This window comes from Eutrigla gurnardus (genome assembly GCF_963514095.1).
Source record: "Eutrigla gurnardus genome assembly, chromosome: 1".
Classification (NCBI taxonomy): Eukaryota; Metazoa; Chordata; class Actinopteri; order Perciformes; family Triglidae; genus Eutrigla; species Eutrigla gurnardus.
This window is the reverse complement of record NC_139915.1, coordinates 28,652,588-28,671,998: the sequence shown is the minus strand read 5'-3', so window position 1 is coordinate 28,671,998 and position 19,411 is coordinate 28,652,588. Positions and strand designations below refer to the sequence as shown.

Genomic DNA, 19,411 nt, shown 5'->3' with positions numbered 1-19,411 from the left:
CTGCTCAGTTAGTTGCTGTCATCAGTAACCTGCAGCAGCTCGTGTGCAGTAGTCCACCATGCAGCATCGCATACAACCAGGTGTGGTCGCCTGAACCACACACTCTTTAATTATCCCGTTATCCCGAGAAAACAAGTAATTTTCTCCCAATAAATTATCTCCTTATCTCAAGATAAGGAACTTTGTTATCTCGAGATAACAAAATTATTAGCTCAAGATCTTGAGATAACATAAAAAAATAAAAACATAATGCCAAGCACGGCTGTGCTCCGCTTTCTTACAAACCACCACGTCACCGTAAATAAGAAAGAGTAAGTGGACAAAGTGGTAGAAATGGTAGATGTCTTCTAAGAACGGCCTCCGAGAGCTCTATGCTGCAACAAAACAAACAAACATACAGGATGCCAAAAGACTTTATAAAAAAAAGATTGTAATTTAAAGGCATACTATGCAGGACTTGTCACTTACAAGGATGTTCCTGCCCAGTGTCCACCTGCAGCATCACATGGCAGCGAAAGGGAAACCCCAACATGGATTTACCGTTGTTTTGGAACAAGCTTTACCCGCTTGCCGTTTCGCCTCACTGTATTTGTTGGGGGGGGGGGGGGGGGGGGGGGGGGGTTCAGTGCTGTGTCTGCCATTTTCATAGCGTCCTCTTGGATGCGTGGTTGTCCATCTGTGGGGCCACACAGCCAGCACTCGAATAGGAACAGAATAAGTAAATACAGGCATTCAGACGCCACCACACACTTCTACTGGGTCTTAAGTGAGGATTGAGAGGGATCAGCTTTGTGTGAGTCCCCACATTGTTTTTTTTACGCTCACTATAAACTACAAAATCCAAATTGAAAAAGTGAAAAAAATAAATAAATAAATAACCCAACCTACCGTTCTCTGGAGCCGCAGTTCTTTAAATGAAACTTCCGTGAGGTAGCCCACCAAGACGCCTCCACGGGCGATTTGAATTGTAGAAGGAGGAGAAAATGGAAAAGCAATCTTCCACAGCTGCACTGAAAAATAACTGCAGCAGGAGCAGTAAATTACAGGCCATCAGCTGGCCTGTAAAAGTTACGAGCACGGGAAATTCAGGCATGCACAGTTTACCAGGGACCTAATGAAGCAACTGCAGGCTTTTTGGCGGCAACAGCGACGCAGACGCTGCTCTCCATCATGACAGCACGAGAAGGTAAGATAAGACAGGTGGATCACCGACCACCGCTGCGTGAACCGCCAGGGTCACATGACGATTCAATCTTCAATGACAACGTGGCAGCACCCATCTCCATGGCGATAGCTCTTTATGGATAATAAATTCAGCTCAATTGATGAATGAATCCGTCAACCAATCCACACCCAGGATATCAGGACAATAATTTCAGTTTTATGTTTAATCAGTATTTGTCATTTAATTAAGCTCAGTGGAATGTAAACATGTAAAACATATCGACACTGTCTGTAAATGTGATGTCTAAACCATGAAACCCAAGACAGTAAGCAAGAAAAAGACATCAAATTTTCATTAATTATGTGTTTTTTTTAATCCACTGAGTTTAATTTGACTCCATCAATAATTCCTCCTCAGTGGAATTCATTTAGTTGGGGGATTCACATACTGTGAACTGTATATTGTGCCAATTAAAAATTAGTTTGGTCTTGGTCATGGGAATATTATGTTTTAGAGACATCCAGGATTCACATGCTTAAGTTATAGTGTACAAAACTGGGAACATCTTCCTTCTGGCAATTTGGCAAATAAACCAAACGCAGTAAAGTGTGTAATATGATGGTATTTTGAGAAAACTAAAGCTGTGAGGAGAATCATCACGTTGGTTCATGTTGTGTTACTAATCAGGCAACAGCAGGTTTATACAAATAAATCAATCTTTGTTAATATAGTATTGTCACACTAGGCTGAACACAACAGCGCATTGTACTCACAAATTGGCCAAACCAAGGACTTTAGTCTTCTTTTGTATGGAAGCTCAATGAAAACACGCCGGCACATTATTGAGGCAAAACTCAATACATGTTAAGGATAGATTCTTGAGGGGAAAATATGCCACTTGCAAGGATAAATAAAATTAGAGAACAAACAACGTTCAAGGCTAAGCAGAGTGGTTCTTTTGTAGCGGGAGAAATACTTGCGCTACTAGCGATGGTGTGAGTGTTGCTGAAGCTGAAATGTATTTACAGCTCCTCTATTAATGCCCAGAGCTCTACAGACTGTTTCAAATATTCAAAAATCAAATAATACACCATGACCAGGCTCCTAAATGGCTTCTTTTACAGTCATAGTCTCCAGCAACCACAACAAAGCAGCTACAAGGGAGAGGGACCGACAAGCAGCTTGTTGACCTGACACTGGCCCACAGAAGTACTCTCAGTCCTGCAGCTCCTTCTACAAATCTCAGTGACAAAAGAACTCCTTCAGTCGAAACACCTACGACTAAATCTCTGTCCTCGATGCTAAAGGCAGCTCCGACAGACGAGAGGAGACCGTTCTTATCAAAAGAAACTTCTTGAGCACCATTTTCTCCAAACCGCAAGACTTTCAAACACTTTTTGCCATCAAACATAAGTATAGTTTTGATTCCATAATCACTCCCAAGCAGTCACACCTCTGTTTTTTCTAATATCTCAGGATTTGAAAAAAACTGCCAAGAAAAAACGTTTCTGTACTGAAACAAATCTCTGGAACATTTCATCGATCTCTACACACTTCACAGTAGTTTTGAAGGTGAGAGGTGATTTGGAGGCTTGGCTAAAACCCTCACAAGCACCGTTTCCTTCCTTTTTTTTTTTTTATCTCTAAACTACGAGACCAAAACAACAGTAATCTGATATCTAAATGCCCCCAAATGTTAAACAAACAGAAAACAACACATTCCTATCCATCAAGACATTATCAGGAGACATTTTTCAGAGATGTTTTTGGTTAATACGTACAAATTGCCCCGTTCACGTTATAATTCATACACATAAATAATTTCAGGTTGTCTGCAACCTTCAGTGTGGATAATTTATAACTGCTAACTATTTTATTCCTTGCTCAGATGTTTTTTTCATCATGTTCACCATGATGGAAAGTATATTTGGCTTGAAGAACACAACGGATATAACAACACACAAACAATATCAATACATAATTATATTACATTTGAGAAACACTGGAAGCCTTCACCGCCGGAAAAAGGTGGCTTGCTCCCTCCAGGTCGGGGGGGAGTTCCTGCCTCAAGTGGAGGAGTTTAAGTATCTTGGGGTCTTGTTCACGAGTGAGGGAAGGATGGAACGTGAGATTGACAGGCGGATCGGTGCAGCGGCTGCAGTAATGCGGTCGTTGTATCGGTCCGTCGTGGTAAAGAGAGAGCTGAGCCGAAAGGCGAAGCTCTCAATTTACCGGTCAATCTACGTTCCTACCCTCACCTATGGTCATGAACTTTGGGTCATGACCGAAAGAATAAGATCCCGGATACAAGCGGCCGAAATGAGCTTCCTCCGCAGGGTGGCGGGGCGCTCCCTTAGAGATAGGGTGAGGAGCTCCGTCACACGGGAGGAGCTCGGAGTAGAGGCGCTGCTCCTCCACATCGAGAGGAGCCAGTTGAGGTGGCTCGGGCATCTGTATCGGATGCCCCCTGGACGCCTCCCTCGGGAGGTGTTCCAGGCATGCCCCACTGGGAGGAGACCCCGAGGAAGACCCAGGACACGCTGGAGTGACTATGTCACCCGGCTGGCCTGGGAACGCCTTGGGGTCCTCCCGGAGGAGCTGGGGGAAGTGTCCGGGGAGAGGGAAGTCTGGGCGTCCCTGCTCAGGCAGCTGCCCCCGCGACCCGGTTCCGGATAAAGCGGAAGAAAATGGATGGATGGATGGATGGAAGCCTTCAGCTAGGATCGTTGGGAGGGAAACAAATGTGTTCATCTGTAGGTTGTTCTCATTGTGCCGTGTGTTCGATAACGGACTTTGGTCTTTGAGAGCCGTTAAACAACACTGTCCCCTGTTGGTGGCGTCGAACCAAAGGACCCTCAAGCACAATATAAACTGGACTTTAAACAAAGAAGTGAGACAGCTTTCATTCTTTCAAGTCTCTTATTTAATATTAAATACATCACTCTCTATAAACAACATTTATCCACATATAAAAGCATGTATCACTATTTACACTCAACCCTCAAAAAGAGCCCTATCATACAAACAAGCTATATCAAATAATAGTCACAAACTTCCCTTTCTGTCCTCAAGACTTTAGCCGTGATTGTCGCAGCGTTCATATATTTTAACACGTACACCGTCTCTCCTAACCGTATTGCCAAGCTCGTCCAAGTATTTACAACTGCCACGTCGACATAGATTCACGAGAAACTCTTGATGATCTCTTAAGTTTGGTTTTTAAAAGTGAGTAGGTGTACTGAGCCCCTCAGTGTAGAGTCAATTACTGTGTGGGACATGAAATGTGGGTGCAGCAGGTACTTAAACCAGAAGCCCATAACTCCAGGCTTCATGTCTGACTACAATGACCTAGAAAGCCACTAATAGCTTGGCTGCTGTTTAAGAACCAGAATGTGCCTCAATAACATGACGGTGACCTTACGACAAAGACGTCCTGTAACGCAGCTACCAAACTAACTCATTCTTCCACCTTAGTTTTCCTCTTGGTGGTTCTGGGTTTGGGCTTTTCTGACTCCACGGGTTCTGGGGAGCCTGGAGGATCCGTTGGAGGGCTGGGGGCTTTGTCCACATCGGGCTCTGGCTCCAGGGGCATGGAGGGACCTTTGGAAACTCCTGAAAATGACAAAAAGCACAAGAGTTGACACCGTTGCTCAGTAAAGGTCTTTCAGTTCCCAATGATCTGTGAAACACTTGGAGCGTGGTTCATTAACATTAATATCTGGAGCATCGTTAAGGAACGTTTAAGGTCCAATGTGCAGCATTTAAGGAGCTCTCTTTGTAAAATTTGAATATAATATTAATAAGTATATTTTATTTGGTCATTTTTCGTTACCTTAGAACGAGACATTAATATCTATATATGGAGTTGCACTGCCATGTTTCTACAGTAGCCCAGAATGGACAAACACGATCGGCACATAGGAGTTTCAGTTGGTTGCAATCTGCAACCTCACCACCAGATGCCACTAAATCCTACACACCAGACCCTTAAATGTGATTTTGCATCCCCTCACCTTCCACCGACATACCCAGCAGTACTGAACCTGATTCAGACTTTAAATTAACATATTGTCACGCTGCAATTATGCACTCCAAATCCCATTCCCTCCGATTAAAAGCCCACACAACTGACAACTTCAAGCATGTGTTTCCTGTCTCAACGTGATCTCCAGCTGGTTACGGTGAATCCCTTTTAATTAATTAATTTAAATAGATTGGATGTGCAATGAAGGCCAACAGAAACACTGTGTTTGTAAACGGAGAATCATTATTCTTGCATGAACAAATGCTTTGATTCGTACAAGATCACAGTACCAGGGTAGAAACTGCAGCATCACGATGGCTCTGTTAAATGTTAATTCATTACCCACATGGAAACCGTGACATCAAATCAGGTTTTGAGGCCGAGTACAGAGGAATTGTGAGCGTACTTTTCAAAAAGTCAGATCCTGCATATAACTAGATTTTACAGATGTGACATTTCACAGACAGACATTAGATTGGCTTCTTCAAACGGTGCACTCTTCCTCACATTTAAAAAGGTGGGGAATCATTAAGGAGTGCCGGTTTGATGCTTTGACAGCACATTTGTCACTTTAACAACACAATTTGTCCCGTGACTAAACTGCAACATATTTCCCCCCCCCCCCCCCTCTGGAGCGCTTTTAAAAAAACAACAAAAAATTGCATTTATTTGTTAAAACAAATGCGACTGATCTAAATCCTTAAAAAGCTAGAATTACCTCCGTGGTTGTACACCTCAGTCAACCAGTGAAGTTTACATCCATCCAGCATCTGTAACCACTCATCTGTGAGGTCACAGTGACCTTGGCTTTTGAACATGCAACACTAAATTCTAACCAGCTCATCCTTGAATCTAGATCTACATTTGTGCCATATTTGAAGAAATTCCTTCCAGGTGTTCCTGAGATATCATACGTACCAGAGGGCACATTATACTCACATGTATCCCATGTCAAGTTACTAGGAATTAATATTGTTAACTTGATTCAGGACATTAAAAGGAAATGAATAGATTCATGGTATACTTTTTTTAAATAACAGATTTTCCCATCTTTATGCTTTTAAGGTATTTTCAGTTCAAAATGCTCTAGTCTAAGTGACTTGATTCCAGGTCATTGCCTTTTGAAATATTAACATTTTAAATAACTTCAACCCACGTTGCACTCTGTTGCCGGAGCCGTAAAGCATATTTACAAGCTATATTTGTATACTCATTAAACACTGGTGCTTGAGTGCTAGAAAGCAGATGGAGTGTCAGCTGTGTAATTATGTAAAATATCTGTCACCGAACATGGATGCATTGTGCTGGTGTTATTTATTAACGGCTAAACAACATTGCTAGAAAACACAGCCCGCAGCCTCTCTCTCTCTCTCCAGTCCACTGACATTTGAGAGCAGTAAGCCGTGGCAAACACTTCAGAGTAGCCTTGAATTTATTATCTTAACTGTGTGTCATTTTTCCACACCACTGATTTTCTTTTGTTGCCAAGAATATATACTGGCTAGAGGTTAGCTTTTTTTTCCCCAACATAATCCATTTTTCTTCAGCCCATGAATTCAATCTGCTACAAAAGTGCAGCGGGTGAGAGGCGGTGAATAACACACACAGGGAAGAGATATTTTCAAGTCTCTATTTAAAATGAAACATTGGGTTTTGTTTAATGAAGGGAGCGGTGGAGGCGGTGACATTTGTCATCACCTGCACTGAGGGTGTCACACTGGGCTTTTATGATAAGAAATATGTTTTATGTGCTCACGTCTTTTTGAGTTTGTGCAAACTTAAGAGCAACGATCAGTCGTCGGTGGACCTGGACCTCATTTTAACCCACACACATCGTATCGAAGCATGAAAGCAGAAGCTACACCGAGGTGTCGGGACACAAACTGACATGTTCTACCTGTTGGATGCTGGAGGTTCTTGTTGAAGCTCGCCGCAGAAGACATGGCTTGACCCAGAGCTTGGTTAGTACCGAGGGCAGCACCGGGGGCTTTGGTGGCAGCTGCAGAGTTTGGTTTTGATTTGGAGTCCTTGCCTGGTTTTGTCCACACCAGACCCTCCGTCACCTGCAGGGCAGCTCCCATCTTCTGAGCCATGTCCATTAGCTGTTAGCGACAAGTAGGGGAAAGACTTCAAAACAATGCAAATAGAGGCTTCAACAACTGACTGACATCTTAAGTTGATAAACACCAAAGATAAGAACACAAACTAAGTGTTAAGCGAGTGGTGGCTTTAAAGAAAGCATCGATGGATATAAGGGCTTCAGTTCTTCTCAGAAAGTCGTGTCGTGAAAGAAAAAGCAGTAATATACCGTACACTTAAGTTATATTGATTTTTTTTCTGGTGGCTACGTTTTGCTTCTGTTCCCAACCACAGCAGTACATTATTTATCTTCAGTGTCTGTACTTCTTCAAACTGGGGGGGGGGGATGCTGACCGTCATCTATTGTAGCTAATACACTATTTATAAGAACCTCAAACAACCCCACTTCCAAACTATCCCTTTAAGTACCTCTTGATCAAATTCAAAGTTGCTGTTGCTGTCTCGAAGTTGGTTGACTTTCCTCTCCATCTCCTGATACTGATCCAGAGTTGCCTTCTTATCGCCATGATTATAGAGGAAGATGGCAAAGTTCAGGTTGACCAGAGGGTTGGAGCTGCAGATTTGTGATAAGAAAATATCTAAAGTTACATATTCATTTATGAAATGGGGGGCTCAGATTCAGACACTTAACATTTACTCACTCGTCAATGGTTGCAGCTTGTTCATACGCTCTGGTGGCGTTCTCTACATCCTCCAGGTTGGTCAGAGCCACTGTTAAGAATGAGGGTGAGACCAAATGAAGGCACAGATGACTGATCATGAATTAACTATTTCATGACACGCTCCAATCATGAACTAATCCTCTGTCTCGGCTCAGTACCTGCCAGCAACATGTAGAGCTCCCCCATACGTGGGTTCAGGTTGATGGCGGCGCTGAGGAAGTGGAAGGCAGAGGCGTACTGCTGCATGGTCAGGTGGACCAGACCCAGGTTGTACAACACTTTCCAGTCAAAAGGAGACATGTAGTGGGCCCGCTTCAGACAGCTGATGGCCTGTGGGAGAAGTTAAGTCAGGGGAGAGAAGTCAAACAGCTGCATCTTAATAATAGAGGAGACGAACCCAGGAAACAATGATACGGTACAATGGTAGAGTTATAATACTTCAGGAACACGTGGACCATATTAAGTAGTACTAGTAAAAGTTATTTATCAATGTGGTATTTAAGGGTAACTGGTCGGTTGGCTGATGTGAGCAATAGAATTGAAGGCAAGCATATTTTCCAGCATCACTAACAAGTACGCATTAAGTATCCATTGAAGGCCAAGTTCAATGCAGTGATAAATGTGTGATCTTCGTTACTATCAGAAGAATAAAGGCTCAGTCCGCGGCTGGCTTACAAAGGATAGCTCAGCTCTGATGTGGGTGTTTTATGAGATATTTCAATGGTGGTACTCAGGTCCTTTACTTAGGTATAATTACCATTTATGCAGCGATGTAAATATACTTAATTACAGGTAAAAGTCTGCATACTCAAAGGTTTCTTCCTTGTGGAGTTTTTGACCACTATTTATGATATGGAGCCATGATTTTGTTGGTTTGATGGCACAAGGAGTGTGGTTGATGTGATACACATTCCAGCCAATGGTTTCATACTATTCCAGTCATCAACAGGTGGCAGTAAAGTGTCAAGACACACACTAACGCTGCAACAAAGCCTGGGAAGAAGAAGACCGTCGGATCATAGTAACTCAGGTTTCACCCTTACAAGAAAAATCAACTTTGGAAACATTTTATGAGGAACGAAATACATTCAACATGTTTGTTGGAGCTCAAGGATACACGCAATGTGTTTCACTGAATGTAAACGGAAACTTTCTTTGTTGACAAAAAAACTTGCACATGGCATCTTTAAGTAAAGTACAGAAGCATGAAAACACAGTGTACTCAAAGTATCAAACGTATATCTGCAGATCAATGTCCCCTGTGACTATATATGCTGATGTATATGAAGCATAATCGGACTGAAAATACTGATGCTTCAATGTGTAAGTACTAGAGCTAGGGTTTTTTTTGTTTTTACTACATTATCTACAATTAGTAGTGTAGTCCAGTTGTTCTCAATCTAGTGATTCACAAACTAAATCTGAGGGGATTCTAGGTGATGAGTGGGAGAGGAAAGAAGAAAACACAATGTTCTATGAAACAAATATGTGCCTTTGCCTCTGAAAGGTAGCAGAGAAATATAATAAAGTAGCATAAACTACTGGAGTGGAGTACAAGGACCTCTAAACATGAAACATTAAATTAACTTTCCACTGCTGCTGGTATTACTTCCAAAAACGTGAAACTGATGGTGAATGTCCTCTATACATATATATTATGTAACATACTAATTGAGAAGACTGTTACTTGCTTCTTTTTTTTGGAGCACTGCCTTCATTAAGTCAAAAACTGACAAAGGCAAGTGAAGGGGAAATAAAAGAGTATTACTCACGGCTACGTATTTCTTTTTTCCAAAGAAGCACATGCCGATGTTGTTCCAGAGAGGAGGGCTCTCGGGCACAGCACATGCTGCCACTCGGTACTTGTTCATGGCCACATCAAAGTCTCCGTGGGTCTGCATCATGCTGCCTGCAGCCAGGATGGCCTGGGAATAAAAACAATGATTAGAGAGATATTAGAGGAAGATGTACCCTTTTAAAAAGTGCACATGATGAAAGACAGACTGAGGCACCTGACAGAGAATGACCTTTAATTTTAACTGAACTGCTTTAAAAGAAGTTTAATGCACTGTCCTGAGGTGATATCAAACTACTTTTATGTGTGTGTGCTCAAATACCCACAGACCTTATAATTGTTGGGGTCAAAAGTGAGGGCATTTCCAAGGTGCTCGAATGCTTTTTGGTATTTCCCGAGCTGTAAAAGACAAGAACACAGACAATTAAACATCTAGTCCTTGAGATGTTTCTCACACCTACAGTAAATGTCACTCTTGTATTTTAGGGCCCGTCGCTTGTTAAAAAAAATCTACCTGTAAAAACAGCAGGCCAAGAGTAGTCAAGAGTTCAGTATTCTCTGGAGAGAACCTGAAATGAGAAAGAGACAAGTAAAAATGTCACTTTATACATTCCTGTAATTACATTTAATGCCTGCACTTAATAAGCAAACATAGTTGATATACAGGGAATCTGCTGATTAAATCAGGGGTTGATTCTGCATAATTGTGGTGTATTAATTATGACCTGTGGGGAGATGACGTGGCTCTATGTTAATGGTGGAGAGGAGGCATTAAAATAAGATTCGCAGCAGTACGTCTCATTAAAAGCAACACCGATATTGGGGCACTTGATTAATTCATTTAACCTCAACAGGAGGTAGCAATAATGAGCTCTACTGTTATAGAAACTGCTGTCATTTCCTTGTTTATGCCACAGCCTAATGTTTAAATATTCAACATGTGAGTAGAAATGGAAATGAATAGAATTCACACCTCACTGAGAAGAGCCCCGGATTAAAATGCGGCAAAACTGGAGCCTCGTATGAGTTTGAATGAGGGCTGCCTATTGAAATGAGCTCCAAAGACTGAGAATCAACAAATAAAATTGGTTTGGAAGTAACCAACCTCCTCTGAAACAGCATGCTATCGCATTTAGAGTCTTGACACAATGTTATTATGAAGAAAACCATCACGCTGAGGCTGAGCTTGTTAATAAAAGTTTCTCAGTCATAATTTAGGGTCAGATGAAAACTTTGTTTCGGTAAACAATTGAACTTGAAATGTAATTATTATAATGGATTACTGTATTTTATGTATGTCTAGTATATTTCAAAAATATATACAGAACCATAGTTAGTCTATAAAACCGTATAAAATGATAAAATGATTGCTTATTTTAAATATGAATTTCCTAGAATGTCTTCTGTGTGTTTTGTAATGTCCACATCTGAGCGTAACTTACTCCACTGCCGTCTTATAAACGTCGATGGCCTTGTCAGTTTCTCCAGCCAGCAGATGAAGCTTCCCAAGCATCATGAAAGTCTTGTCGTGTTTGTTTATCTGGAGGGCCGTGTTTAGATAGTCTTCAGCCTGACGAGAGACGGGAGATCAGAACGATCGAATCACGTCAGAATGAGTACATTTTGTCCCGTGTAGTGTCGGTAAATTCATCATACTCACATTTTTTAAGTCTTTGATGAAGAAATAGCACAACCCCAGATTATGACTGATCTCCTGTGTGGGGGGGAGAACATGTCAGATTATACATGGGCATAACATGGCTGGATAGATTCAATTTTAAAAAATCTACAGTATGACAGAGTAGTTTTAGAAGGGGCAGTTTCCCGTAGTTTCCCTGGCCAGTTTAAATATATAATATAGGTTTCACTGGATCAGTGTGAAGGTGCAACCATGATAATTTTTTTATATTGTTGCATGAAAGGAGGTTTCACCTCCCGTTCTCAATTAGTTTAGAGAAATCCATGCTGGCCCACTTAACACGCACACTTTAAGACAAAGCAGAAACTCTAGACTCTCTTTTCTGTTACCCAGTCTTTGTCGTTGAGCCTCCCAGCTTCATGGTAGAATTCAATGGCTGCTTTGTGCTTTCCCAGGAGAAATCTGTGAAAAGAATAAACAACAATAATCCTAACGAGAAATTAATCTATCTTAATCACCTCATCCTCACAATCCGGCAACAGTGAACTAAACTCACTGTTGGTGGCTTAACTTTTCCCTGCAGTATTAAAGAAAAAGTTGCAGCCATAACTGGTCTGCAGCTGGGCTGTTATCACTGTAAATGTCTCTCCTATGTCTGTCTCGTTAGATAATGGAGAAGGGCTGATGGACCCCAGGCTTGAGGGCATTAGACTCACAGTGATCTGGCCACTTGCTTGAGATTGTCAGCGCTGCTGGGATTAAGGATGGCACAGCTCTGAAACAGCTCCAGGGACTGTTGGATCTTGCCCTCAAGACGCATGATTAGTGCTGTGGCGAGAAATTAAAACACAAAAGAGAGGATCTTCATCTACATGGAGGATGTAGAGGAAAAAAATTAACAAATCAAAGGCACCACATGGGGTCCAAAGAGCAGATTTGTGGGGAATTAAATGATGTCTCGGGGAGCTTGGGCGTCGGCAACCGCCGAGCCTTCATTTGATGTAGCGCTTAATTAACATCATACATGTTACATGTGTAAGAGAGAAGTTAGTATCAAACTACGGCTCACCTTGAACATATATGGCATATTCACACATTCCATTAGTCTCCTGCAACTGTTCTTTGATGATCCCCTACATGGACACAGAACGGCATAAACGGAGGTGGATGTTATTGTGGGAATGGGAGCGCTGCTAAAAGTAATGGCTGCTACGCTGGAAAAAAAACCAACGATTTCAGGCCCCGGTTCAGTTAATTAATCTGCACACCATACACCCTTCCACGTTTTATGAAAATCTGCTCAGTAGTTTTTCCCGTAACCCTGCTGACAAACAAAACAACAGATAAACTGAAAACATGAGTACCCAGAGTATTATGCCCTCTGCTATACATCTGTATCGTACATCTGTTTGGTATTTTCCTGACATTTAAATTGGCTTTACCCAGCTGTGTGGCATTGGTGCCCAGCGCTGAGCGGGTGTGAGAGGTGGAAACAGGTGGGAGGTTCATTCCAATGAAGCAGCGCAGAGCGACTCGTTGGTACTTTGGTGGAAAATGTGGTTAAGACTTTGAGCTAAAAGGAGACGTCTCAGAACCACGTCTGTTTCTGGTCAATCTGGTGATTTTGTCAACAAAAGCAAATACTTGAACTAATGTGCGGGGATACTAGAATACTGTTTAAAATGTAAATTATATATTTTAATTAAACATTCATTCTCCAGCCACTATAAATCGGCGTTAATGTAGTGAAAGCTGCGGGTAAATCAGTCTGCACTCGTCTATAAACCAATGAGTGATTCTCACAGTATCTGTTGTCCACATGCAGTGGTGAAGCTGACCAGTAAACCTTCTCCTTCAGTTCAATAATCCTCTTCAGCCTTGTGAACGCAGCAGGACAGATATGCTAATTAATGTGCAGCCTCTGATTAGGAAAGTGGCTGACCACAGTGCAGTGACATTCGCAAATCACACCAGGCAGTCACAAATTAACCCCATGCACCTCCACACATATCAGGCCAGTCCATTGTAAATCTGTATTCTCCCATTGGTCTACCAAGGCTCATTACTCCTGTGCATCACAGCCTCCTTTCCAACTTCAATTAAAATTACATTTTAAAATATGAAGAAAACCATTTGCAAGGTGAAATACAGTGGAATTAAAACTGAAATAGTTTCAAATTGATGAGATCATATAAACGGCTTCATCGCTTTGGTTGGCTCGGCCGTATTTATTAATCACCACACCCTCTGATGTATAGCCCACCTCACCCAGCTCTTTTGCACTTTGCACCGCTGCACGTGAACCAAAATAGCAGCGTGTGTGTGCTTGGGGACGCACACACCGTCCGCGAGCCCAAGAAGTACCATTTTGTGCTTGTTGCTGCACTGGTGCAATTAAAATAGGGCCATGAGAGTGAGGAATGCATCTCTCACTGAAGTGAAAGTGGGAAGAAGGAACTCGCTGATATATCTTACAAGTACAGGCATCTATTCAGAGCTTATATTAAGTACCTACCAGTTTCAGGGGGGAATACACAGGTCAGTGCTGTGAATTTGCCCATAATCAATTACAATGTTAAGAGAGAACTCTGTATGAGTATTCATTATTTTCTAAAAGGTCAATCAGACCAACACTGAACACAGACGGGGGTCAATGACAGATCAAACCTTGGGGAGAACTGGATGACAGAACTTTACCTTACAGGTATCATAGTCCTTATGGATATAGTGCTGGTGGATTAGCCAGTTTCTCCTCTCCACAATGGGAAGATCTGGAGCTGGAAGGAAGAATATAATGAGATGATGAGACAAGAATGTAAAAAAACAAAAAAAAGCTTGTTCTTGTACCTTTTCTGTTCAGATAATGTCTCATTTAGTAGATAGCTGAATGATTCATCCTAAAAGCTCCCTCCTTTTGCAGGCATTAGTAAGCCTCTGATTTGACGGTATAACCCAGATGTTAAACCTAAATCCACAGACTTAACTTCAATCAATTTACCAAGCACACTGTAAAGCTTTAGCTTGTTAGCATATTAGCGTATTCGCAGACAGCTCAGACGATCAAGAATGAATGTCTATTTGGACATTTATTAAATTAGTCTTTTTTAAATGTATTTATTTATTTGGCAGTTGAACAAATAATCACTCATCAATAATTCCCCTCTGTATTCACCAGCAAGACTTTGATCTCACCGTAACATAGATGTTCAAGCAAAAAACTACAATCAATTCACCAGCCACGCTGTAAATGTCACCTTGTAAGCAAGTTTTTCCTGACAAACACTGCTTTTTCGTCTCGGCAAGTTGAGATATTCTCCCCGTTGCCAGGGCAACAATGCATCTGGCATGCCAGGTTCTTGTGACAGAACAGCAGAGGTATAGAGACAGGCTGAAAGAGGGAGGCCGGGAGGAATGAGCGGCACAATGCAAAGCCAGCTTTACAAAGGGCTAGGCAACCTCAGGAACCCAACCACAATGCTCCAAGTCTCCTTCCCAGTGGAGTACAACCTTTCATTTCACAAGGAAGCAAACGTAATTCGAATTCGAGCGAGTTTGATTCTGGTAATCCTGTTATCTTACACCTACTACCTTCCTCTGAGGCTAAAAATAGGATTCAATGCGATGCGGAATGAAGAGCTAGGCTTTGAGTCTGCCAGCGACATCGGGGGATATCATTAATGAAGCCTCTGTAAAAAAAAAAAAAAGGAGTGTGAATTACACCAAAGCTGCCTTCTGTTTTTATCTGTCAGCGCTTCAAGCAGCGCTCTGCTGATTTGCCACTAGAGCTGGAGCCTCTTCCAACAACTTCAGAGAAATCCTCTCCATCGCCGAGTGTGAAACTGCATGGGTTTCACACGTTTGCCCCGTCAAGATTCGGAATGGCCCTATTTGTAGCACCCCAATCCGCTTTCTTCCTGCTGAGACAGCAATAATATTCTTGTCTCTGGGTTTCAGATGGGGCCCTGTGGCGCTCCAGAGTCCACATGCACAAAGCGGGGCGTATTTGGTGGCAGAGAGCCGGGATACATGTGCGGCATGTATTCTTGTAACTACTCTATGAAAGCAGGGTAGAAAGGAGCTACGAAGAAGAGCCCAGCGTGAGGTCTCCTAAATATATTCCTGTGAAAAACTTCATCTCAAACATGGAGGAATTTTCTCATTGTTATATTTGATCTGGCTAATGCTAAGACAGATTTGGCTTCCATGTGCTTCAAGCATCTGTTTAAAGGGGATAAGAGCAAAGGAGAGACATGCTGAGATCAAAAGACACATGGGGAGAATGTAATGGAAAATACAATTTTCTTCGGGAAGTTTCATCACGAAAAACTTAAAAAAAAAAAAAAGTACCGTTAAGTAATTTAGTCTCATATTCATCTGACGAAACTATTTCTACCAAGGAATTTGACTGAAATCAAAGCAGATTGCTACACTAACACTTACTTCCAAAAATAATTAAACGTGCTGTACTGGAAACAGCTGAAATTACTTCATGCCATTGGCATTGGTTATTACTGAATTAGTATGAGGTCTGTAGATTATGGAGACGATTTAACAGACATTTATGGTTTTTCCATTTGATTATTTTCACTTTTATTTCTTGCTTCTTTGTCATATTCAGATGGCTTTCGACCAAATGCCATCATCCACACATAGTTTTGAATTCTAAACAGCTGAGGGGAGAGGAGGCATACAGCATCCTCTGTCCTTAGACATGTATGTGTGGTGTGTTATTTAGAGCTTTATTTACAGCTTTATTTTTTTACTTACATTTCAAACTGCATTGTATTCAATAGGTATTCCAAATATACTCCTAATGCTTGATTCATTGTCTATGACTTGCATCTAATGTGATAAGCTGAATTAAGAATGTGCCTGTTTTTGACTAATTTATGGAGCTTGAAGTACTGTACACACTTTCCTTACATTCACTTTTATGACTTCATTACTCAGTCATCTTACTTTATATTAATGTACTTATGGTTTTGATTTCATCTGTCTCTGTAAATCACACTAAGCAAACTACAGTAAGGGCTTCCATAACACGTAATGGAAATATAATAGCATAGCATGTGCTTAATTGCTCTCATAGGGCTTGTATTCTCAGAAGTGCTGATGATAAACACAAAATAGTGTTAAACCAAACAAAAAAGGCTTAATCACTAACAACAGCTTTGTGGGAAATTAAGCCATAATTATGACAAAATAGCCTCATATAATATATATTTCACAAAGGTTTTCCACATGGAGAAATATCTGGAACATAGCTCAGCACCAATAAATAAACAGCCTCCTCCTTGTAGGGACGGAGCATAGAAGGGTGAGGGTGACCTCTGCAGGATGATAAGTTCTAAACTCACTCCTTTAAAAGCTACACACTAATTAACATCAAAGATAATGGTCTAGTTGTACCTTTAGGTGCCCGACGCTTCTTGGCTTCAGTTGCAACTGGGAGCTGAAAAACACAAACAAATAAGTAATGATCTACACAAAACAAAACAAAACACACTGTAGTCTGTTTGGCAGGAGCAACAGGTACGTTGGCCACACCAAAATATTTTATCACACAAAAGAAAGAGGTTTTTCTGTATTGATTTTCTTCCTGTTAAGCTATGTGGAAATACAGGTCAAAGAGCAGACTGAATGAAATGTTCATATGTTGTACAGAATATGAAAAAAATAAAAAAAACTTTCCTAATTAGATGTCTATGAATGTACTGCCATTGTATGCCATTTAAATATTTTTGTGCTGACTTCAAGGCCGCTGATTTTAAATTGTATACATGGTGCTTTTTAAACAAACAGGTCACTGACTTACTGCACATGCTGGGGCCTCCAACAGCATGTTGTACTGGTTATATCTTATGTAATATGTGAATGTGCATGTATCATATCGCTTGATCACAGATCTGTCCTTCCCCACAACAAATATCCTCCAGGACAATAAAATGTATTTGATCTGAGTTGAACCTCCTAAAGAGCCACTCCGAAACTGACATCAATATATGTGTATTATGTCATAGTATTTGAGTCAGGTTGAAAAGCAGCAACTCTGCTCACCGCCTACACCTGTGTAGAGTTGGAACCACACGAAACGCATTGGCACGTGACTTGACTCCTACGTCACACATCCATCAAACACATTCAGATGTCGAGTACAGGACTAGTAACGGAGTACTTCTACTTTTGCTCAAAGTACAAGATCCAAATACTTCTTCCACCTCTGAGAGGGTCCCATAACATGGGGATCCTGACATGAATATCGGGATTGTGCTCGAGTAAAAGCACTTAGCATTCTACCACCTGTTAACATTAGCCAAACATTAACGCTAGCTAGTTCCACGTTACATTACGTTACTGCGATACAGCTTCCTTGTGTGCAGGCAGATACAGGCATGCTCAACCCCACTGTTTTCGCTTCACTCTCAATTGTTTGCCCACACTTGTCTCACTTACATATCCTCTTCATGCCATGGCTTCCCAAACGCTGGACGTTTTATAGCCACATAGCATGTGTGGTAACGCCAGCCTCGTATTAGCGTTACTGCACCGCGGTTATCTAAGTTTAACGATGGTCAACTCCGCACTGGAACGTTACCTCTGTGTGTTTTTCCACCTTAAACAGCGGCTACTGTTAGCCGTTAGCTCTCGGGTTGTAACGTTAGCTTACCCGTGGGTGGATGAGATTAAAGACGGCAAGTTACCGTTAGCTGCAGGTTAATCAACTTAGCTGCGACTTAAGACTCGGCTAGCCAGGCAGCTAACATCCATTTAATGAGCGTTTAAAGCGAAGTCTGTGCTAAAAAAATATACGTTGCGTTTACCGAGCGGGTGAACACACTATCGCGTCACCCGGCGGCGTGCTCCTGTGTTCTAAAACGCTAACAAGGTTTGGTTTTTCGCACTCACCGCCGTGGCGTTCTCCTCGTCCGCCATCTTGAAGTGATCAACACTAGAAGCTGTTGCCATGGATACACCAGTGGAATGCGGAGGAGTAGCTGGCTGGATTTTATGAATGATGATGAATCCACGCTCACTACTCTTACACCGATAACACGGTAATATATTGAGGTTTAGTTAAACAACCACTATATCATGACACTATATACTGAGATTTAGGTCTTCAGGGCAAAAAAACAAAACAAACATGACTTTACACAGGTGCAATTAGATAAACACAACTGAACAAGACAGTTTCCTGCTCTATATATGTTCTCTGTCAATAATACCAGGACATAAAGTAGACCCAGGACAGAAGGCAGGACTCTGTTTACATCATAGTTGGTGTTCAAACACCATGGAAGTTAATGGACGCCCTTTCCTTGAGGTTGAATCCTAAATGTTTAGATGTCTATTGTTTTTATTACCGTTTACATTCCTCTTGACACAAATTCCAAAATAACGCCCTACAGGAATGTACCAGCTTTTGTTCTGTCCTTTCGTGTTTATAGATCATGGAGTATTTTTTTTTTTTTTTTTTACCTGTGCACAGCATAACTTTCCTTCCTACAATAGAGAACAGGTGTATAAGTAACTCAGGGGAAATAACCTTGTTCTGTAAGCTACACATTTACACCGCCTCCATCTACGTGTATTCTACATCATGCAGCAAAGACAAATGTACACGAGCCAAATTGTCAAAAGAGGGGGGAAAAATGACATTTTATTTAATGTTAAAACTGAGAACGGCTTTTCAGCAAGTAACCCCCCCACCCTCCAGTAATTACATTTTAAATAAGTCACCAATATGTACAACACACCTTAATACACATTCTGATCATCGAAGAGAAACTTCACCATAAAACACATTTCTAAATCAAGACAAACAAACAAAAGAAACAGGAAGACTTGTGCTTAAATCCCCACACAGACATTGGTGGGTTATATATATATATATATATCTTCTTAAAGGCACTGAGGTTACACCTAAATGTGATTCGGTGTTACAGCAACAAAACAGCTACAACTAAAAATGTAAAATCCTACAGTAACAACAAGTAGGTAGAAGCAGCTAGAAAATACTACCCGT

General features: G+C 41.4%; 1 protein-coding gene across 1 annotated transcript; it reads right to left on the bottom strand.

Annotated features, from left to right (window-relative positions):
• Positions 1-4,077: 4,077 nt before the first annotated feature.
• Positions 4,078-18,351, bottom strand: bbs4 (Bardet-Biedl syndrome 4; the record flags this gene model as incomplete). The annotated part of the gene is made up of 16 exons (XM_084010370.1): positions 4,078-4,777; positions 7,087-7,291; positions 7,698-7,842; positions 7,931-8,000; positions 8,110-8,281; positions 9,724-9,876; positions 10,077-10,145; positions 10,261-10,315; positions 11,189-11,316; positions 11,407-11,460; positions 11,775-11,847; positions 12,102-12,213; positions 12,455-12,518; positions 14,083-14,162; positions 16,795-16,837; positions 18,292-18,351. The coding sequence occupies 16 exons, from the start codon at positions 18,349-18,351 to the stop codon at positions 4,623-4,625; spliced, it is 1,638 nt and encodes a 545-aa protein (XP_083866496.1). The 3' UTR covers positions 4,078-4,622.
• Between the last annotated feature and the right edge of the window lie 1,060 nt (positions 18,352-19,411).